The sequence below is a fragment of the Bos indicus x Bos taurus genome, chromosome X (assembly GCF_003369695.1).
Source record: "Bos indicus x Bos taurus breed Angus x Brahman F1 hybrid chromosome X, Bos_hybrid_MaternalHap_v2.0, whole genome shotgun sequence".
NCBI lineage: Eukaryota > Metazoa > Chordata > Mammalia > Artiodactyla > Bovidae > Bos > Bos indicus x Bos taurus.
The window spans coordinates 88,200,663-88,224,960 of record NC_040105.1 but is presented as its reverse complement, the minus strand read 5'-3'; the positions used below and the strand labels follow the sequence as shown (position 1 = coordinate 88,224,960).

Below are 24,298 nucleotides of genomic sequence, written 5' to 3'. Positions count from 1 at the left end.
TCCATATGTACCATTGAGATAACAAAAGATTGGATAGACCAAGCCTGTATCTACAGAACACCAGCTTTTTAAAAACATCCGAAAACATGAAAACATTGGATGATTGATTAGATATTTGGCATCATGCAGCTATAGTCCTTGTCTCCAAGGGATAGGTGTAAAATAAAAGTATTTTACCAAAAGATACTTTACTCTGTAACTAATCAGTAATTTGGGGAGTTAGGAAAGACCACATTTTGAATTGTTCCCCTTTAAATTTTTAGGAAATGTGCAGAAAATTCAGATTATAAATTAAGTGGAAACTATTTTGCTCATTTTTGGACAGAGAGTGGAAACATATGAATCATTCCCAACTGTGTGGTTTGTTATGTTGTCTGGAACAACTTGGACTTTGAGGAGGGAGAGAGAAGTCCTGCTTGTGTGAGAGGGGGATGGGTGGGGTAGGGGTCACTTGGGTTTGGTGCCAAGAATAAAAGGATATTAATTCTCCACATTAAGCAAAGAGGAAATCTGACGTTTAGGGTCACATATCCTCACTTCTTTGAGTTAATTTTAATTTAGAAAAGCATTTAGGATTATCCCCTTAATCTGCTTGATTCTTCCTGAAGGAGAAAGGAGAAAGGTAGCTGTCAGAAGCTACAGGGTAGATGGCCTTGAGTGGACTCCCCTGGCCCTCAGAGGAGCACAGGAGTCATACCCGAGGAGGGAAAAGGTTTTACTTACTGGTCAGTGAATGACGCAGTGTTTATTTGTACTTTTCTTCTGGAGATTCATTGGTGGCATTTCTAACTACTCTTTTTGCACTAACCTCCCTGATTAGGATTAGTGGTCTTAAATATTTATTTGTTCAATAAAGAATAAACAGATCATGACATTTTAGATGAAAGGTCAGAAGAACCAGAGGCTAGCCTGTCTTAACATGTACTCAAAATGGGTTAGAGGATTTGGGATACTTATAATTGTTTATTATCTTTATCTAATTGTCCAGTCTATCTAAATATCCTTCAGAAGGCTACCAGTGGTTTAATTAATTCTTTGATTTGACAGAGTAATTGTGTTCATGACAGTCATTACAGTTTAAGGCCTATCAGAGTAACTATTTTCTCTATTCTCTTTTCATCTACTATTCCGTATATATATAAGCTTATGATATATGTTGCATTTCTATAAAAATGCTTCATATTCTAGAGTTTTCATTGTCACATGAGTTCTGCCCCTTAGAAAAATTGATATTATTGCATTAATAAATGTTGGCTTTATAAAAGAGGTCAAATTTGGGTGACTCTCTGCTGGGGACAGATCTCAACTGGATATTCCAAGTCCTGTACAACTTGGTTCTCATGCTTACTCACCTATCTTTTCCTCCTGCCACTCTCAAGCATGTTACCTTCACCATCCAGTAAAGCCTCCTGACTATCAGCTAAACATGCCACTCTCTTTTCTGACTCTTAACACTCACTCATACTGTTCTTTTGGCCTGCTTAGGAGTCCTACCTACTGTTTAGTGCTCTATTGAAATCCTGTAAGGCCACTCCAACACACCCCAATGATACCATAAATTCTTTGAGGCCAGGCACAATGTCTTTTTGGAGCACACAGTGACAACCCACTCCAGCATTCTTGCCTGGAGAATCCCATGGACAGAAGAGCCTGGTGGGCTACAGTCCATAGGAGGTGGACATGACTAAAGTGACTGAGCACACATGCACAGTGGCTTTCATTTCTCCAAAGCCTTCCTTTGTGTCTAGCACCCATAGTATAGGCTCAAGAAATCCAAATGAATTAAATCTTTGTAATGGATTTGCAGGAAGTATACCAGAATCTATAGCTTGTTTCCATACTCATAAGATATAAAGCTGTCTTGCCATCTTTAACAGTTAATAAGTCTAGGGGAAAAAAATCTCCTGTGAACTACTGATAATGATAAAAACCAGAGTGTTAGCAAAAGTGTGACATGTCCTCAATTTCAGGTACCTATCCATTTTGACTGCTGGATTTTCTAACTGCCTAACCCTAAGGTGACATCTGTATAAATCAGATGTGATTATTATAATTCTCTTTGAGAGTGATGTCTTCACATTTCCATGCCCACAGCCTGCCAAAAATATAGCTGATGAAAACCAGGGGGAATAGAGGAATTTCCTGAAGGGAATAAACAAGTACATTTTCTTTTTCTTATTACATTTCCACAAATTCATTACTACAAATAATTCTTAAATGCAGTTACATTTACCTATCAGGGATCTTGTTGTTATAAAATATTACCTGGCACTAGAGTAAGATTTTTGCTATAGAAAGTAAAAGTTCATCCCCCGCACTCCCCCTTCAACACACACACGCATACAAACAAAGACTGAGACAGAGAGAGCTAAAGATTGCCAGACAAAGAGAAGGGAGATATGAGACTTGGAGAATGTTCAAAAGAAAACCACAGTGAGAGTTAAAAGGTTGGAAAATATGATATTCTAGAATCTTATCATAGTGGGTTACTTGTCCTTCTTCCTACTCAGTCACTCTGTCATCTACCCACCCATTCTCACTCAGCCACCACCTTCTCCCAGTCGGTTGTCTACTCACCCACTTGACACCCACTTCTGTCTGCCAAAACAGATACCCTCACAGCTTATCTACCAATGGATGTTTGTTTCTGAACCAGTATGAATATCAGAGAAATAAGGAGAAATATCTTTATGAGAGACTGGGTTGAGGGCATATTTGCATACATCTGTATATGTCACTATACACAAGTATGTGTATCTCTGCGTGGGTGGGTGGCTGAGAATTTAATCTGTGTGCGTGTCTGTGTATCTATAAATGTGTGTGATTCTGTGTGAAGAGGAGAGAGTGCCTGTGTTCATCTTCTGTGGGCTAATCTGTGGATAACTGGGGTATGAAGGGGTCATGAGTGTAGGGCAGGTTTTCTGTGGTCACCCTAAGGAGAATTAGGGCTTCAGTAGACCCCATCCTGAGACAAGGGATCGCCAATAAATGAGCTTCATGATGAGACAAATCTTTAAGAGGACAGGGTGGGTTACCATAGCGGAAGGAACAGAAAGAATTGTTTCTCACTTTCACCCACTTAGGTACTGAATCACACTAGCTAAATATTGATATTATAAGAGCAGAACACTTGTGTCTAGATTTGCACCCTCTAAGGTACGGTGGTAGACGTGTGTGTATGAAAGTATTAGTCACTCAATCATGTCCAACTTTTTGTGACTCTATGGACTATATTGCACCAGGCTCCTCTGTCCATGGGATTTCCCAGGCCAGAATACTGAAGTGGGTTGCCATTTCTTTTTCAGGGAAACGTCCCAACCCAGGGATCGAACCCAGGTCTCCCATATTGCAGGCAGATTCTTTACTGTCTGAGCTGTAATATTTGTCATGGGGTTTTCCAGCTAAACCAGCCTTCATCTCACAAACTTAAAATCATTCTTGCTTGTAGATCTGTAGTCTGTTAATTGTCTAAGACTTGCCCCTGACTACTTAGAATATGTATAAATCTGTACATGTTCTGTATGTGTGTGGGAGGGTAAAAAAATGCATTTTTTTCCATTTCTACTTGAACTGTGTGCTAAGACTCATTTGAATCACCTTTATCTGCCTCCAATAATTATATTGATTCCCTGACTCTATTAGTAGTAGTAACAGGCCCCTGTGTTGGATGATGTTTTCTGTTGTTTCTCAGATTTGAGAGTAAGTTTAGCAAGTGGGTATTCCAACTATCTATGCTCTTGAGTGAGTGAGTGAAAGTCGCTCAGTAGTGTCCGACTCTTTGAGACCTATACAGTCCATGGAATTCTCCAGGCCAGAATACTGGAGTGGGTACTTTTCCCTTCTCCAGGGGATCTTCCCAACCCAGGGATCAAACCCAGGTCTCCTGCATTGCGGGTGGATTCTTTACCAGCTGAGCCACAAGGGAAGCCCTATCTGTGCTCTTATCTTTCTGTTTTTCTTTTATTTCTTTTGTCCCAAGTCTCCTCTTCATCAACATCTGAAAGAGCTAACAATCATCAGTCTGAGAACAGCTTACAAAACATTAACTCCAAGATTGTTCTTGGGTGGATGAAACTCCTGTCTGTTATTATTGGGCAAAAGAACATATTACAGAAATATAATATAAACAAGGAAAGATTAAAGAAACAAGAATTATTAAACCCAAAGAAGTGAGGTTTAAAGGGGAAAATGTAATAATGACATTCAAGTTCATGAAGCGTTGATATATGAGGTAATGTCTTGTTCTTTATCTCCCCTGAAGATGGATCAGACAAGAACTTAAACTGTAGCCCCAGGGATTTAGCTCTGGGGCTCATTCATTCATTTAAAAAGCAATTAATGAGCATGCATTTTGTTTATTTAAAATGAAAGTGTTAGTCTCTCAGTCTTATCTGACTCTTTGCGACCCCATGGACTGGAGCCCACCAGGCTCCCCTGTCCATGGAATTCTCCAGGCAAGAACACTGGAGTGGGTTGCCATTCCCTTTTCCAGGGGATCTTCCCAACCCAAAGATTGAACCTGGGTCTCCCGAATTGTAGGCAGATGCCTTATGATCTGAGCCACCAGGGAAGCCAGTCCATGGGGTTGGAAAGAGTCTTGGACACGACTGAGAGACTTCACTTCACTTAATAAATGAGATGGGGCTTCCCTGGTGACTCAGACAGTAAAGAATATGTCTGAGCAAGAAACCCGGGTTTGATCCCTGGGTCTTTAGGTCATTGTAGTAGGATCTGGAGACATGGGAAATAAGGCACAGTACCTGCCCTGAGGAACTTTGAGCTCAATAAGGGAGATAGATAAGGACATCTCTGAATTCAGTATGATAAGTGCCATGACAGAGGTTTGCACAGGGTACTCTGAAGCACAGAGGAAAGGTCGGTGAAAGGAAGTCACTAAGCTAAAAGCAGGAATCAAATGATTTTGTTGGAGAAGAGGGCCAATTGGAGAGAAACTGAAGAAAGAATTGACAGGACTTGGAGAACGATTACAGTACTTATAGATGATGAAGAGAAAGAATTAAAAAGTGATTTTTGAGGAGATGTCTTGAAGAATGGTGGTATTGGACATAGAAATAGAGAAATTAGAAAGGGGCTAGTGGTTTTGGGGGTTGACTTGACTTCAGATTTGAGTTTGTGTGATTGATCGTGGATCACTTAATATTCACTCACGCATCAAACATTTACCAAACATCTATTAGGTGCCAAGCACTAGAAGAGGTGTTGAGGTTCTGGTGATAAACACAACACAGCCCCAACCCTGGTGGAGTGCTCAGCTTAGTGTGGGGAGGCAGACAAGTGAGAACACAGTGACAAGACTGTGGTGAGTGATAGTGGAGGCTCTGAGGGGCGGTGGGGGGAGGGTGTGAGACTACATAGGAGGGGCAACAAGAGACTTTGGGTGGCATTTTGGACCCCCAGTTGAGGGACAAGGTTGGGTTAGGGGCAAGGAGTGTTGTAGTCCAGAGAAAATAGTTTGTTCAAATATCTGGTAGAGGTTGAGCATGGAGCACTCTCAGAACTGAAAGGGCAAATGTTCTAGAAGGAGCTGACATTTGTGCCTTTGCGGTGGCTGAAAGATCAGGGCCAGAGACATAGGTTTGAGGGTCTTTAGCGTGGAGGGAGAAGCATGCAGTAGTGGGCTGAATGAGAGCTGCGGAGCAAGCCCTGAATCACCCTCCTGGTCTAGAAGGAAGACAACAGAGGAGGGGCAACAAATGAAGGAGAAAGGGGAGGATGTGTATGAAGAGGCAGGAGCAAAAAAGAATCATGCAAGTGGAAGAGAGTAGTGAGGCCTCCAGGAAAGTAGAGTTCCTTTGGTTAGTATTATCAAAGTAAACACTAGATTTAGGTTTTTAGTACAGGTTTTCTTTTAGAAGGTCCAAATCATAATTTACACATTTAAGCTAGAGACTTAACCAGGATACACCCCTGAAGAGAGGAAAAAGAAAAGACTGTGTAGCTTGTAGGTCGTTAGTGTAGAATTTCTGCTAAGGAGACTGGGAGAGGGTGCATCTCTGCTGGATGGTTTCAGGACCTTCTGAGAAGAGGAGGGCTGGCCACCTATTTCACCTGGCTTGAAGACCAGTCTGCTGGCTCCCCAAGAAACCCTCAGGGAGGGCAGATCTCATACCCCCGGTATGTCACCTGCCTCTCATTCTGGGACAAAGCCTGTGTCTATACAACAGCAAATAAATGTTTGGGGAAGAAATAAATTCAGGCATAAGGGTGTGGGCTTCAGTTTGTGGACCAGATGGTGTGTTCTGCTGTTGAAAGGCCATATGTAATTGATACATAAAGTGACAGACTGAAGCAAAAGCAAAGTAAGTATTTTAAGACAAGCAGTTAAAAAAAGGCAGAATGTGACCCCAAAATTGTGCTAAGATTTTGGCTACTGGCTTTTGGAAGAGCTGGGAACATCAGTGAATAGACAGGATGTCAAAAAGAGCTTGTCAAAGAATAGCAATGGGGTCACTGGCTCCAAGTATTTTTAAAGATGAAGTTGTCTGCTGTCAATTGGGAAGGCTGAGGTTTGGGGTGGGTTGGCCTTTCTTCCATTCACTTCTCCCTGCAACCTCCAAGGTTCAGTTCCCACGTCAAAACAGTGGGGATCTTGTCTAGGTTTAGATAATGTTTGCCTTGTACCTCAGTGGCAATAAAACATGTTTCAATAGAACAAAAGAGAAAGGCTTTGCCCATTTCTAGGCTTCAAGACTTGCTGTGTCAGGTAAGTGTATATAGGTATGCTCATATATGTGTGACTACATGTGCCTTCCTGGAGCATGACAGATGAAGATCACAGTCAAGTGTGTGCCATAAGGGGACTCTCTGGTTTTAATGAAGAGCTGGCGTTTGAATGTGTGGTTAGATTTCTTGAGTGAAGCAATGATAAAGTTATCTGAAATAACCTGTGTCTAAAGAAGTGAAAAAAAAAAAAAACCAGCAATTATTTGAGAGGGTTAGTGAAGCCATTTCTTTTTATGGGAAGCTGTCTGGAAGAAGAATAGCCTGTGCCTGGCTTTCTCAGAAATAGCAAAGCATTTTCCTCTTTGGGAAGGGTATAACAAAACACAAACAGGCCAAGTCTATGTGACACAAATGAGGTGGAACTTGGGTAAAAATGTAATCAGTGTAGACTGCCAATTAAGCTAACTTGGGCCTTTTAAAATCTCAGTTATGCAAATCAGCCAAGTCTTCCCCTCACTTTGTGCCATTTAGACACATGTACAGTTTTGAGAGAGCTCTAACAATGTAGTCACCTGGAAGTGTGGAGGGGGCAGGTTGTGTCACAGTTTCATAGCTAAATGGCTTCTCTAAGCCTCAGGGAAGCACAGAAGGGGCCAGAGGTAACCTCCTGCAGCAGGAAATGGGAGCTTCATCCTGCTCTCCCTGCCAACCTCCTGTCCTGTTTCCTCCAGCAGATATCTCCATTCCAATCTCCCCTGCCACTTGGGCCCGCTCATTATCATAGATCAAGTGTTCAGAGAAAACTGCACTAACCAGGGTTAGGCAGAGGGATCCTGGCCCAGTCACTAAGTGGACCGCATGAGAAAAGAACAAGAGCAACACAACAACAAAGAGACATGTTTTACATAAGATTTTGCACACACCCACATGTGCGCACACACACACACATCCTTTTAGTTTACTCAGCATATGTGGCAACCCACTCCAGTGTTCTTGCCTGGAGAATCCCAGGGACGGGGGAGCCTGGTAGGCTGCCGTCTATGGGGTCGCACAGAGTCGGACACGACTGAAGCGACTTAGCAGCAGCAGCAGCAGCAGCATATAGCCATGATAATTACTTGGCCAAATCAATGAAATCATTCAAAACTAGAGTGACACAGAATTTCTAGTTGCAAATGATTCGTTAGGGCTAGGCATGATAAGGAAGGGTGAGGAAATGGACTGCATAATTGCTTCAGTTCTCTGCTTCCCTTTGCATATGTTCGTTATTGAGAATCAATTCCAGTTTGAGAGGAGGCTTTAATTCCCAGTAAATGAATAGGAAGTGAGTAAGTAAATGTTCGGTATTTCCCTCGAATTATGTCTCGTAATGTAAGAAAACAGTGGCAAAAAGCCATCAACAGATGGTGTTTTCATTAGCCAAAGATTTATTTTTCCAAGCACTTTCATATTAATGAAGTAAGGTTGAAATTAGAGTCATCTTGTCAGTTCTAGTTCTGGGTTGATAAAATGTGCTGGCATTCAGCAAATTGCTAGGGGGTGGGCAGAGCGAAATAACCATTTGCTATAATGTTGTGATGGTAACCCAAGGTCTATAGTCTAATCAGACCCCACATTGTATGTTCAGCCCTAATTTTTGTTTTCAGTGGCTTTACAGAAGCTGTGAGTCTCAGTTGTGAGCCATAAATGAGGAACACACGGCAGGGATTAGTACTGCTCTACACTATGAATTATGTATAAGATATCAGTTTCATGACAAGTGTTGCAACAGGTTGCATGCGTTTGTTAGGAAACATTCTCCTCTTGGAATCCCATGTTTGAAAGAAAACACAGTACAGTTGAAATACAGATTTCTAACATTATATCTGCTCTGAGTTCATCAATCTACACTATATTTACCTAATATGTCGATAGAGTCATTTGTGATACATGGAATGTCCACTGATCTAGGAATCTGGACCACTCTGCCTGAGGAAATCACAAACTGATTGTATCCGTTACCCATGCCTACTCTCTAACTCGAACTGGACCTTTTCATCAAACTACAGTTCCATCATATTCACCTTATGGCTCAATTTTTGAAGAGGAGTCCAGACTTGTAGCCTCTACGTCATCACTATTGACATACTAACCCTGCACAGTTTGGCACTTGCTTCCAAAACTCTGCTGAAACTCCTTTTTCAAAGGCCACCAGTGACCTCTAATTACCAAATCCAGCTGCCTTTTATCAGGCCTCATATTTCTTGCCCTCTCTGCATATTTAAGAGTGACAAATCCTTTCTTGAAACACGTTTCTCTTGATTATCCTCTTAGCTTGGCCCATATCTGATTACCAACTGCTTTGCATATTGCAAGTCTCCTCCTGACCAGTGCCCCTGCTCCCAGGTCTTTGTGTTTTAGTCTGCCCCACATAGGTTGATCTCATAAATGCAGCCCTGATTATGTCATTATCTTGCTCAAAAGCCTTTGATAAACCCCTACTGCTTTGAAAAACAAGTACAGACTCTTCACCTAGACATTTAAGACCTTCATAATGGCCTCAATCTCCATTTCCAGCCTTGTGCCCCACTATTTTTTTGTACCCTCTGTTCTAGCCAAACTCAACTCTGTTCCCTGGATATGTCCTATACTTTATTCCCTTTTATTTTGCCCATGCTGTTCCTTGTGCCTGGAATGCCCTGCCCTCCTTCATCTCTATTAAAGTCCTGCTTATCCTTCAAGACCCATCTTAATTTTTTTCTATTCACATATTATATATCCTCTATATATTTACATGACACCCAAAGAAATCAACATGTACACTAATGAATATCCTATGATAGCTAATATAATGGCCTTCATAGTACTATTAAAATACATATCAGTTTTAATTTAGTACCAGCACATATTATAAAGCAATTATCCTCCAATTAAAGAAATATCAGGGGCTTCCCTGGTGGTCCAGTGGCTGAGACTCCATGAGCCCAATGCAGGAGGCTAGAGTTCGGTCCCTGGTTGGGGAACTAAGATCCCACATGCCTGCAGCGAAGAGTTCATGTGCTGCAGCAAGACCCGGTGCAGCCAAATAAACAAATAAAAATAAATATATAAAAAAATCAACCCCCCAAAATTTAACTTAGTAATATCCATTATAAGGCTTTTAAAAATATTAACTCCTTCAAAGTAAGTTCTAGGGCCCATATTTAAAACTTAGTTGTCATGAATGTCCATTGATTCACTGTTTCAATTCCTCTATTCAGTATATGTGAACTATAATATGCTCCTCAGGCAGAAGGGTTGCAACTAAGACCAAATCAGACATAACTCCCCTTCAGGGAGATGAAATTATACTTTAGAGCAGAAGATGGACAATAAACAAGCACCAACAGCTATCTAAGTATAAATTATGATAAGTACCATGAATAAGTAAATCCATCACCATCCAGTTGAAAATAATTTGAGTCCACAGGTCTGGGTAAGAGTCTCAGGGTGGACAGTTATGGGGGATCTATGTTCTGATGTTAGGGGCCTAGACTTCAGTGCTGACAGAGGAAATCAACAGGCCCCCAATATGGGCCATAAGAATGCTTTTTACATAGAAAACATTGCCCTTCTATAATGGGGAGGGAGGTGGGAGGGGGGTTCAGGATGGGGAACACGTGTACACCTGTGGCCGATGCATGTTGATGTATGGCAAAATCAATACAATATTGTAAAGTAAAAAAAAAAAAAAAAAAACACACTCTAAAGTACTTGGTGAAATTAATCACCTTTTTTTAAAAAAAAAAAAAGCTTTTTTTTTTATATTAGAGTATAGCCAATTAACAATGTTGTGATAGTTTCAGATGTCCAGCAGAGTGACTCAGCCATACATATACATGTATCCATTCTCCCCCAAATTCCCCTTCCATCCAGGCTGCCACATGACATTGAGCAGAGTTCCCTGTGATATACAGTAGGACCTTGTTGGTTATCCATTTAATATATAGAAGTGTGTACCTGTGCATCCCAAACTCCCTAAGTATCCCTTCCCTCTACCCTTTCCCCTTGGGAAGCATAATTTCATTCTCTAAGTCTGTGAGTCTCTGTTTTGTAAATGAGTTCATTTGTATTTTTTTTTTTTTTTTTTTAGATTTCATGTGTAAGGATATCATACAATATTTCTCCTTCTCTAAGACCCATCTTAATTTCATCTCCTCTTTATCTCTGAAGTCAAAGCACCTTGAATAGAGTGGGTGCGCAATACCTTCTGTATTAAATACAAACGAAATACCTTTTGTATTAAGTCTCTGAACTACCATCTCTTTCCTTTGTCCTGACATCTTCTTTGCTTAGAACTTACATCCAAATCAACAATTGTGGGCCTTCGTGTTTTCCTTTCTCTCTCTTCCTTTTTCCTTGCTAAGGGGAAGACCACAGATTGAGATGGTAGTGGAGTTAAGGAAGGCCAGGAGAGACACAGTGCCCAAGCCAAAAAAAAAGAAAAAAAAAAATGGAACAAATGGTGAAAACTCACTCCCATGGGAATAAAGCCAGAGAACCCAAGAGAGATCTGGCAAGAAGCAGGGATTAAGCTAATTCTCATAATCCAGATTGAGGACAAGTGAGATCAGATTACCTGTCCTAGCAATACATATATCCATGGGAATACTCTCCTGGGATAGATTCGTGGGACAGTGTCAAGGATACTAAGGAACCACAGCTACCTAGCAGAAAAGAAAGGGGCCAAGTACATGAGTCCTCTCACCTTTTCCCCACTCTTCCTTGCCCCCTCTTCCCTGCCCCTGCCCAAAACATGAACTTTGAACAACTATAAACTGTAGGAACAATGAAGACAGCAATGAAGTAATGGGCACGACCAAGGGAAGGCATGCTATGCTAGCAGAATAAAGGCCCAGAAGTTGGGATATTACATTTGGAACAGACTTTGTTGGGATGGTGAGTGAGAGAGGAATGGTTATTGGGGCAGGTACTGGAAGAGAAGCAGCCGCCAGAGCTGAAGACTTGAAAATGAGGAGTAATTAAAAAAAATCCTATTATTAATCTAGAGTGAATAACATTCTGTTTTTGTTTTCCCACAGGATGAATGGAAGAGAGTAGCATGCTCAACTGAAAATATGCTAGGAGGTCTTAGTAGTGCTGTAACCCTGTTGTAATAAACAGATTTGCAAAGAATCTATGTCCCAATAAATGATAGTAAGCAATGGATGTCCTGTCTAGATACAGCCAGGCTTTGCAGTTCGAAGTCTGGCATTTCTGTAAGCTCGTTTAGTGCCAAAAGAGGGAAGCTGTGAGATAGAAAGCTAGATTCTGATGAATTTCACACTTGAAATACCATCTTTTTTTTCTGAAAGAACCTACTGATAAATATAAAGTGTTATCACCAAAGACAAAAAAAAAATATCATGGAATACTGAGGCAAAACTGTATCTGACGACTAGAGACCTGAGTTTCAGTCTTAGCTTTGCCATATGCTAGTTTTATGACTGGGCAAAACACTTTAACCCAACTCTGCAGCTCATTTCTCTTATCTGTCAAATGCTGACATAATTATTAAATGATATGTATGAAATTGCCCTGAGTAGTGTCTGGCAAGTAGTAACTGTTCAATAAGGTATAGTTTTCTTAGTCAACTCACCTGTAAAAAAGAGAGAATAAAACCTGTTTTCCCTATGTCACAGAATTACTATGAGTGCAAAATGAGATATTGACTCTGAGATACTTTTAAAAGTTTAAAAATAGTATGGAGAACATACAGTTGCTTTAAAGTCATTAAATTCCTACTTCCTCAAAATCATGGATGTCATTTTTTCCCCAAAAATGGCAATCTGGAGCAAAGGTACAGCATTATTAATCAGCACCTAGAACAGTGCTTGGCCCATATGCAATGAATCTTTGAAATAATTGTTGACTGACTGATAGCCACATGATACTGGGTCTCAAACTCATCGAACATTTCTTCTTTCTCCCCCGTCTTCCCTGCTTCCCTCTGGCTTCGTATTTGGCAATGGCAGCAAACTCTGGAGATGAACCTCACCAACCTGGTTAAGCGCAACAGTGAACTAGAAAATCAAATGGCCAAGCTAATACAGATCTGCCAGCAGGTTGAGGTACGTAACAGAAACATTTGTCATTCTTTAGAACCAGGATCCAGTGATCCTTTTGGGGGGATTTGTTTTACCAGAGTATGGCTCAGTCATTTGGAGTGAAAGGCTTAATGAGGATTCTGCTGCTGCTGCTGCTAAGTCACTTCAATTGTGTCCGACTCTGTGCGACCCCATAGATGGCAGCCCACCAGGCTTCCCCGTCCCTGGGATTCTCCAGGCAAGAGCACTGGAGTGGGTTGCCATTTCCTTCTCCAATGCATGAAAGTGGAAAGTGAAAGTGAAGTCGCTCAGTTGTGTCCGACTCTTAGCGACCCCATGGACTGCAGCCTACCAAGCTCCTCCATCCATGGGATTTTCCAGGCAAGAGTACTGGAGTGGGGTGCCATTGCCTTTTAGCCAAAAGGCTGAGAATGAGAATTCTAAGAAATCTAATTCCTTCAAGATGCATGTTCTAAGAAAAGTGGCAGATAGCTATTGTTTAAAAGATAATAATAAGTGGTAGTGGTGAGTGGAGGGGAAGACATCAGCCCAAGTGGCAATGCTGTCTCCTCTTCCACTAGCAGGTGGTATGAGAATCCAACATGAAGTGTGTTTCTTTCTTCATCAGACTGGACATCATAGCTCCTTAAAGAGATTGCTAGAGAATAAGAAAAGTTGGGAACCTGAGGTCCTTGAGGGTAGAGTGAGGTTTGTTCAATGCAATATTATTTCTGTAAAAAATATAATCAGAATTTCTTCTCTTCTTCTTAGCCTCTTCTCCCTTCTTTTTCATGTACCTTACCTGGTCCTCACTCATCACCTTTCCACTTCTTGTCATTAACAAATGGTATCTATGTTAAAGTTATCTGTGAATTTTCATGTATTACAGAATATAAATTCAGAACAAAGCTTATGAGAGGAGTTGACCTCTTCATAAGTGGACGTGATAGAAGAAAGATGCTTTTTCTCTCTTTTTCTCAAGAGCCAGAAACTTCAGCCATAGCATTTGGTTTTGTGTTGATTTTCTTGATGAGCTACCAGTAGAGCTTAAAGTGTAGACAGGGTTGGGTAAAATATTATAGGACTCCTTGTGGGCAGTGGTTGGGTAAAAATGTTGGGCTTTCCTTGTAGCTCAGATGGTAAAGAATCTGTCTGCAATGCAGGAGACCTGGGTTCGATTCCTGGGTCAGGAAGATCCCCTGGAGAAGGAAATGGCAACCCACTCCAGTATTCTTGCCTGGGAAATCCCATGAACAGAGGAGCCTGGTGAGCTATAGTCAATGGGTCGTGAAGAGGCGGGCACAACTTAGCTACTAAAACCACTACCAGCACTCTAGTTCTAGTCTTACTTATATCACAGAAAATGTAATGGTTCAAGTTTATTTTAAGCAATACAATAACTTTATTAATATCTCATCTCTTAATCCCCCCTGGGGATTCCTATTTAAAAGAATGTGAAGAATCTTCTTATGAAAGAATCAGAAAGGCAAGTTCTTTGCCTTCTTATGAAAGGCAAAGAATCTTATATGAGTAACCACTCCTGATTGTTTGGATATCTTAAAGTACTGGGTTTCTTAAAGTAGGTTGTTCTTGTAGGATGAGCATACCATAGCAATTTAATCACTGCTGGGTGCTCCATTCGTGGAAGAGAGTGGTGCTGAATGTAGGGTACATAGGATACTAGTTAAACTCAGGTGCAAAATTGTGGAATGGGGTGGGGAATTTAGGAAGAAGTATAAGGAATGGAAAGAAAAATACTGGAATGTAAGTTGGAAAATTGGGTTCTAAATGTGACTCTGTCATTAACTGGTAGTATGATCTTGAGTAAGTCATCTAGCCTTTCAACTTCAGTGTCCTTACCTATAAAATGAGGGATTGAACTGAATACATGACCTTCACTGTCTGTTCAAAAGGCATGATTCTGTGAATAGTTACTTTATTCTTTTCTTTTTCTCTTCAGTCTCATCCTTTCCAAGAGGGGAGAAGCAAAACAGAAGGCATTTTAGGATGGTTTTCAGCTAATCAGAATCCCTTTATGTTCCACTCTATCAAAGCTTCTGATTATGCTGTTAGATTACAGTATAAGAAATCCACACTGGTGAAGAGACAAGGAAGTATTGTGAGCAGGAGACAAGAAAAGGAATCCCTTTGGTTTAGAATTTGCATGATTGAGGGTGGGGTTACAGTTCATAGTGAATAAAACATGGTTAGAAATTATAATAATTGCTTCCTCATTCTCATCAAAAAGTTATTTGAGAGCAAGTTGTAGTCAAATTAGCAAAGTAAGCAGTTTCTTTTCATTGCTTATTCACTTTAGCACTGCTCTAACATCTTATTACACACCCCTCCCCCCACCTCCTGAAGCTTATCGCTCTGGCCAGCCTCACCCAAACATAGCCGTATTCTAACCTTTCCCAGCCCATAGCACCAATCAAACCTGTATAATTCAGGGCCCTACTGTTTTCAAGCATTAAGGAGCTAGCCTCATAAAACAATACATCATTGTATTAATGAAGAAGGACTCATTCTGGCCCTCTAGGTTATAGGCAATGTTTTCACAGTGCCTTTCTGAAGCTAGCATTCCTGCTTGAGCCTTCAGGGGATGACGCTAGTGCCAAACGTAAGCAGAGTAGCTGGGAAGAGCAGCCCCATGGCAACCAGCAAAGGAGGTGTTTAAGAGGCTCCCTTAGGGATGCTTATAAAATCCTTGGCCACTGTCTGCTTTCACACACAAAAGGTCACCTTTTATTGATACTTACTTATGCATAGCACTGGGCTTCCCTGGTGGTTGAGACGATGAAGAATCTGCCTGCAAATGGCAGGAAATGCAGGTTCGATCCCTGGGTTGGGAAGATCCCTAGAGGAGGGCATGGCCACCCACTCCAGTATTCTTGCCTGGAGAGTCCCATGGACAGAGAAGCCTTGCAGGCTACAGTCCATGGGGTTTCAAAGAGTCAGAAATGACTGAGCAACTAACACTAACTATGCATAGCACTGTACCAGGTGCAAGGAAAATGGAAGAGACACAGTATTTATCTTCTGAGGGCTTCAGTTCAGTTCAGTTGCTCAGTCGTGTCCAACTCTTTGTGACCCCATGAATCGCAGCACGCCAGGCCTCCCTGTCCATCACCAACTCCAGGAGTTCATTCAGACTCACGTCCATCGAGTCAGTGATGCCATCCAGCCATCTCATCCTCTGTCGTCCCCTTCTCCTGCCCCCAATCCCTCCCAGCATCAGGGTCTTTTCCAATGAGTCAACTCTTTGCATGAGGCGGCCAAAGTACTGGAGTTTCAGCTTTAGCACCATTCCTTCCAAAGAAATCCTAGGGCTGATCTCCTTCAGAATGGACTGGTTGGATCTCCTTGCAGTCCAAGGGACTCTCAAGAGTCTTCTCCAACACCACAGTTCAAAAGCATCAATTCTTCGGCGCTCAGCCTTCTTCACAGTCCAACTCTCACATCCATACATGACCACTGGAAAAACCATAGAGGGAAAACTATTATACAAATCTACCCTAATGTAGATACACATGTGCAAGCAATACAGACAGTGGAGTTAAAATATTAACTGAGAATTGGGAAAGAATCTTGAGATAGTGCATTAAATGCCAAGAGTGAGAGTGTATCTTGGGAGTTAAGTCCACCATCTTTTCAGTTTAGAATTCTGTCTTTGGTGGGGGCCCTACAGGATGGTCTGGACACCCATGGCTGTGCTGTATGACATCACCCCTTCTGAAAGGTTAGGGATGTGCCCTAACTTCCCCATAATAATAGGGTGAATCCAGGGTCCTTATTATGTTCATTCAGCACAGAGCCTGTGCGTCCAAAAGGCTTCAGGACAAGCCCCAGGATTAGAAAGGCAGTTAAAGAATGGATTTGAGACTTCATACATGCTTATAAATACTCTATAAAATGAAATAAATAGAAGGAGACTGTCTGTCATGGGAGCCAGAAAATGAGAGGTTATTTGATTTTTTTTTTTTCATTTTATCTAATGCAAATTTGTCAATCAGAAATGACTGTATTCACAGTGTAAAGCAGGCATTTAACTTCGGGCGGGAGTGGAGGATCCCAGCTAAGGCACTTCTGAGAAAACTGGAATAGGCTATTTTCCTGCCAGACCTGTTCCCCTTCCTGATTGTCTGCAAATATTTTTGTCACAGATTGACTTTTCATAAAAGAGCCATAAATACTGCCTCCCCCTCCTGGTTCTTTCTCCCCATTCTCTATTCTCCTCAGAAAGTAAACAAAGCTGCAGTCTTCCTATTATTACAGAAACAGAGATTAGGATCACCACAGATTTGTTAGCTGAATTCTTTGGTAATGCAAGACTCTTAGAGTCTGCCCAGCTTTTCAGAATTCCGTGGATAGGCATTTGGAAAATATTTTCTGTTGGGGCTTGAGAACATGGGAAGGAGGGAGAGGCAGGCCCAAGACTCCTTTAATCTGGTTAAGGAAGGGCATGCTCTGACCTTGCTTCTCTGGCCACTTGATCTCTATATATAGTTCTTTGTCCCATCTCATCAGGCATCTTTTGTTTACATTTCCAGAGGAAATCTCTGTTTAATGCATAGCCAAGGGAAAATGTATACCAACAGATGAATATTTCCTCTTGGCTTCCAAGTCTGCATGGTTTTGTGAATAAATAAGCATTCCTGAAAATACTGAGAGGAAGAAAAATGGTAAAATACTTACTCATCAGTCAGGCAACCACATTTCTTGAGCAAACATGATGTACTCCATGTGGTAGGTCATTTGGGGGCTACGAAAAAAGAAAACATAAGTTGTTGATGACCTCCAGGAACTTTTATTCTAGTGAGGAATAACCCAGTAAGAAAGAGGAGTATTTGTGAAACAGCATGCAGTATAGGGAGCACAGATGAATGTAGCATGGCCCTCCCAGGTTTACTTATTTCATCTTATTGTTAAATTTTAGGGCGCGGAGTGGATTAAAGCACTTCCTGGCTATTCTGTGTGCCATCTGTTTTCTTCTTCAGAAATGTTGCCGGACAATGGGTCTGTCCATCCCAGAAGCTCCATGGGTAGATTGATTTCTTGCTGGCTCTTCTCAAACCATTTGAGGACCTGGGTGGCATGGCTCTTTAGGATTAACAGAAAGAAAAAAGAAAGGAGATGAGCTGAATTTGCAGAATTTCAGCTTTTCATCTTGCCACCAAGTCTTTGCTCCAATAACTTTCAGAAGTCTTAGAGTTCAAACTGTAGGTGACTTGGTGTTCTCCCCTTTCTACTCCTGTTGCTCACTGAAATGGTATTTGGTTTGGAAATAGCAACAATCAATGTCTGCTTCTCCAAGCATAAAAATAGGTATCTTAACAGAAATTAGTTAAAAAAAAACATTGTGCTGAGTGATTCCAGCAGATGATCCTGAAATGTTTTCAAGTGGTTGAACTAGAAGAAATAATAGAATCTTAAATCATTAAAGCACAAATATGTTTGTTGGAAGAGTCTTCTGCAAGCACTGAGGATATGATAAAACAGAGTCATTAGAGAGATGTAAGCATAATTATGGAAAATTTAGTGGGGAAAATGCACTTTAGACAAATGTTGAATGAGGAACAATAAATTCCCCCTTCTGCTGAGACAGGGAGCAGAGGTATTAAAAGAGGTGGAAATGAGCAAATTGTATGGGCAAAATGGTATGCCACACACTGGCTATACAGAGACAAACAGTGAATAGTCCCTGACCTCAAGGAACTTGTTTAACAGGTAAAATGTCAAATACAATGTGAAGTGGTAATTATTCTAATGAAGGTAAGTGCAGGATGACAAGCTAGCGTAGAGAAAGAAATACCTGTCTGTCTGAGGGACTTAGGAAGGACTGTAGAGTGGGACCAAAAATCAAATTGTCTTAAATAAGAGTAGAATTTTGCCCCCCAGAATAAGAAAAGAGAGTGAAAGGAACACCATACAAGAACATAGGAGGGTAAACAGTATAGAGGTGTTCAGGGGAGCACCAGAAGTTTAGTTCAGCCAGAATGTGAGATGGGAGAATGATTGTGCGAGGTGAGTACAGAGAAGTAGCTAGGGCCTGGGTAGCGAAGGGCCTTGTATACCATGCACAGGTGTTTGGACTTTATCCTGTAGACTTTGGGGACCCATGGAAGGATTTAAAGTGAGTAACTGGATACGGTCTTCATTTCGGGATTGCTCTGGATGTAGTGTGCAGGATGGAGCAAGTGTCAAGGGTCAAAACTGAAGGCGAAGAGACCAGTGAGGTGGCTTTTACTGATCCATGGAGAGATGAAGGCCAACCTAAGGCAGTGGCAGTATGGTTAGGGAGCAGGAGATAAATTCAAAACAGATTTGTAGGAGGTAGAATCAATATTTCTTGGAGAGTAGTTAGATGCAGTGGGTAGAGAGATGAGAGAATAGTAGGATGATCCATAGGTTTCTGTCTTGGGGAACTAAATGAATGTGTTGCTTTTAACTAGGTTAGGAAATAAATGGAATTCTTTTTAGACAAGTGAGGTTTGTTGTGCCATGGGTCAGAGAGTCAAGTAGGAAACGCCTAGTGGACAGCTGTCTGGGTCTGGAGGTCAGGAGAGAGGTCTGGGAAAGGGATAAATACTGGGGAGTCAACTAAGTAGCACTGAAAGCCATGGAGAATGTGTACAATGAGAAGAAAGCCTAGGACACCAAAATCAATTGTTTGTCACTGAGAATACAACAACAAGCCAACTTTCCAAAAATAAATGAAAAGACTGGAGCTTTTTACAAAGTTACTGAGGGATGGCGTATATTTAAAAAATTAAATATCAGAAGGAAAATTTTCAATTGTGGGCATAATCAACATTTTAGATATTACCTCTGTAAAGACTGCAATAATAAGTGACAATGATTTCCTACATTATAGGTAAGCACTTTATATGTGTTAACTCATTTAATCCTAACAACACTATAAGGTAAACACTATTCTTATTCTTGCTTTACAGATAGAGACATTGAGATACAGAGAGATTGAAGTGATTTGCCAAGGTCATGCTGCTAGTAGGTAACAGAGTGTGGATTTGAGTCCAGACACTTTAGCTCCAGAGCCTACACCCCTGAACACCCCACTGTTATACTTCCTTTTGCAAGGCCAAGGCATACATCACTTGGATGTCCCTTGTTCATCACCAGTGGTCCCTGACCATCATGAGGATGACTTGTAGGGAGTAAGGGGAATGATATATGGGTGTGAATTCTGAAAGAAAGCAAAAGAAACAGAAGGTACAGAACGGAGGAGGAAAACTGACAAAACGAGGCTCAGAATGGCAAAGGAAGAGAGGCCTTTAAGGTGTGGGAGTCTTGATAGAGTCCACTGGAGTGGCGCCATTATATAGGAAGATATCATTAGTGAACTTTGAGAGAAGGTTCAGTGGAAAAGTGAGGATAGAGTCAGAGAGGTCCAAGAGAAAGTAAGTTGTAAGGAAATGCATGCTGTGAGAAGTTTGATCATGAAAGTGAAAAGATAAATAGAGTGATAGTTATTATCCTTTTGAAATGCCAATCAGACTCACACTCTGTATAGTATTCTAATTGTTTATTTATTACTTGGTAGCTCACAATAAGAGTCACTAGATCCACTGACTGACTATACATGCTTCATTTCCCATCCTGATTTGGCTTCCAGCCCTCTTTCCAATCCTGGGCCCTCCTGCCCAGCTCTAAGTTTCTACAGCTCACTCCTCAGTTTCTGCAACTTACTCCTCATAGAAAGTGTGTGGTTTCCGGGATGCAATGTGATATGGTAGCTTTGGAGTTGGGTGTGCTAGCTGTGTAACCCTGGACACACACATAACTTCTCTGAGCCTCAGTTTCATTATCTATGAAACTTAGGCTAATCATATTTTTAAGGGAAAGGTAATATATGTAAAACACTTGCTACTATAACAAGCAGATAGTGGAGGCTCAATAAATGGTAGTACCAGTGGCAGCAGCAGCAGCAGGAGTGATAATAGGAGCAGTTGTTAGTATTCATAGTACCAGTATTAATAGTGCATATGCATGCTAAGTTGCTTTTGGTCGTGTCCGACTCTTGTGCGACCCCATGGACAGTAGCCTGCCAGGCTCCTCTGTCCATGGGATTCTCCAGGAGGCGGTTGCCATGCTTTCCACCTGGGGATCTTCCCAACTCAGAGATCGAACCCCCATCTTCTGTGGCTCTTGCATTGGCAGGTGGGTTTTTCATCACTAGCACCACCTGGGAAGCCTGGTATTAATAGTACCAGCAGTATTTCTGGGCACCTCACCTTTGCCAGAGATTCCTAGATTCCAACTTCAGAACTTCTAGAGGATCAATATTTCTGAGGGTGGGGAAGACAGTAATCACAATCAATCTCAAATTTAACACATGAACTAGAACTTGCCTTGGGAAAGAGGAGTGGTGATGAAATTGCAGCACTAAAAATGTTGGAAATCTCAGCCACATGGCCCTATTTAATCACCCACCCACAACTGTGCAAAGGTGGTACACCAAAAAGGATTATTATGCTCAATAAGCTGCCGGTTTTCAGTTACTGAATTAAACTAATTTTATTTACTATGGAAAAGTTCACTGCCCTTCTGCATGAATATCTAGGGGATTCTTTAAGTTGATGCTTAAGTAAACTTGCCTATTATCCTGCCCAAATTCCCCTTGATTACTGCCCCTAAGCAAAGGCAAAGAAATGTTTTGGGGAGGGACAGATGCTTTCATCTCTAGTGGTTTTTAAAACAGTGACTTTGAGGGATTTTTCTTAATTTAAGTGTAATTGACATATAACTCTTTGTTAGTTCCAGATGCACAGCACAGTGGTTCAATATTTATTGAGGATTCTAAAATGTTTATTAGCCAGAATGTTCTGTGAGTATTTTTGTGGAAGATGGAAGAGCAGGAGGAACAGACTTAATGTTAAGCTCCTGAGGAGGATTTGGCCTCCCAGTGCCTCATGAGAATGAAATAGCTGTTTTGAAGCCAATGTGGAATAATAGGTGAAGAAAATGGTTTTCATGAACAATGGGAAATAAGTACAGAGTGACATAGTCAGTCTATTCATTTATACTACTGAAATGACTAATTCAGAGGATTATAGTTAATCTTAATAAATATATGGCAATTGATAGTTAATATAGATGAAAAACCTAAATCAACTGTGCAATCTGAAGTGTGGGCATAGCCTATTTTTATACTAGAAAAGAAAATGCTTTATAATTTCTCAGGCACCTAATGTGTTTCATTCTTTTGTGACAATTCTTGATATATTCCAGTGAAATAAAATTTTGAGGACATTAAAGGCTGCGTTTGAAACATTTGGAGGGTGTGGACACATGACAGGCTGTAAGGATAAAATGAGTTAGGATTAACATTGTTTTCCCTCCCCTCCTCCCCCACATCTATAGGGCATAGAAGCTTTCCAGTGTGGCCATGTTTTCATAGTCAAAACAGTTCATATAGGCATGTACTCTTGTTCTGTTGTTGTGCCTTTGGAGTGGGGAGTGCAGTGAAGTTCACTTTATAGCTCCATTCCCCTTCTGCTGTCTTCTTCCTCCAGTTCCTGTTTCTCAGTGTTCAAATTCCAGGTTATTCACTAAATGACCAGAACACTTGCCTAATTTTGGATTCTTCTGCTTGCTCCACTCTTCGCACAACCCATCCAAGTTTCCAGTTTCCAATGTGCTCTTGAAAAGTTGGTGGAATTCTGATAATTCCAGTTATAGCCATATCAAGCCTACCCTATAACCTTTAAATGTTTCCAGTTCCACCTCTATCTCCAACCTTTCTTGCCATCAACCCAACCGAAACACCAAACAAATAAATAAAAAAACAAAAAAAAACCCTAAAATGAAAACAACATCCACCACTATAACAGACATGCACACAGCTGTTGAAATGCCCTTTCTGTCTCTGCTTGTCGGGTATAGTCCAGCTGTGTGATAGGGTCAGCAGAGACTAGGAGTGGGAGAGAATCATATTTGAATCTTATGTCCTGGGCTTTGTGCTAGAGGCATTCTTGTTTCTAATCTCAGTGTTTATGACAATCCTGTGATAATGTTGGTGATATCCCCATTTTACAAATGAGGAACCTGAGAATGAGAGAAATTTGATGACTTATTCAAGGTCAAACATAGAGTTAGCTCAGGTTCAGTCTTGCATCTCTCTGGCTTTGAAATCCAAGTTCTTTCTGCTGTGCTATGCAGCTGACTGAAGACACTGTCTACCTGCCACGGATTTATTACTGTTGGAGAAGGAAATGGCAGCCCACTCTAGTATTCTTACCTGGAAAATCCCATGGACAGAGGAGCCTGATGGGCCACAGTCCATGGGGTCACAAGGAGTCAGACACGACTTAAGCCACTAATCAGCAAACAGAGGAGACAGCTTAGGATGCCCACTGATTTTCCTCCCTTCATTAAATAACTCCAGAAGAGTAGATTATCTGTTTGGGGCCTTGGCATTCCTGACTCAATGGGAAGTCTCTTATGTACCTATATTTGATAGCCCAGAGCAACTCTCTGCCATAAAAACCCTTCGTGGAGTTAGGAAGCAGAGGGAAAATGGCTGCTCGAGCCAGCAGAAGGAAGCAGTAATGCCCACTGTTAAGGCACTTACTTGCTTCGATTATTTTTGTGCCATGAGACCCAGGTCAGGGGTGGTCAGCTCCAGGTATTGTTACTGACCCTGGTCATACAGTCAGTTTACTGTGGGACCCACACTTCTTCCCTGAGACTGCCTTGTTGGGCCTCCTGGGCCATGACTCTGCTCCTGGGTAAATGTTGTCTTCGTGTGAGACATGTGAGACAGGTTTTCTTAACCATTACAAAAGAGTTTGGCAGTAAAGATTTACTCTCAGCCAATTTACAGATTCAATGTAATCCCTATCAAATCACCAATGGCATTTTTCACAGAACTAGAACAAAAAATATCTCAAAGTTTGCATGGAGACACAGAAGACCCTGAACAACCAAAGCAATCTTGAAAAAGAAAAATGGAGCTGGAGGAATCAGGCCCCCTGACATCAGACTATACTAAAAAGCTACAGTCATAAAAACAGTATGATACTGGCACAAAAATAGAAATGTAGATCAATGGAACAGGATAGAAGACCCAGAAATAAGCTCATGGACCTTTAGCCAATTAATCTATGAAAAAGGAGGCAAGACTACACAATGTTGGAAAGACAGTCTCTTCAACAAATGGTGCTGGGGAAACTGGACAGCCACATGTTGAAAAAAAAAAAAGGAATTAGATCATTCCTTAACTCCATACACAAAAATATGCTCAAAATGGATTAAAGACCTAAATATTAGACCGGACAGTATAAAACTCTTATAGGAAAACATAGGCAGAACACTTTCGGACATAAATCACAGCAACATCTTTTTTAATCCATCTCCCAGAATAATGGAAATAAAAGCAAAAATACACAAGTGGGACCTACTTAAACTCAAAAACTTTTGCACAGTAAAGGAAACAATAAAACAAAAAGACAACCCACAGATTGGGAGAAAATATTTGCAAATGATGTGACTGATAAGGGATTAGTCTCCAAAATCAACAAACAGCTTAT

The 24,298-nt window shown here is 41.1% G+C and overlaps 1 protein-coding gene across 4 annotated transcripts in view; it reads left to right on the top strand.

Annotated features, from left to right (window-relative positions):
• The window catches only part of MID2 (midline 2), a 105,917-nt gene that overhangs the window by 16,420 nt on the left and 65,199 nt on the right, over window positions 1-24,298 (top strand). For all 4 annotated transcript variants that reach the window (XM_027533786.1, XM_027533787.1, XM_027533783.1 and 1 more), the window contains exon 3: window positions 12,678-12,773. In XM_027533786.1, coding sequence (XP_027389587.1) covers window positions 12,678-12,773 — 96 coding nt within the window. The remainder of the gene's footprint in view (window positions 1-12,677; window positions 12,774-24,298) is intronic.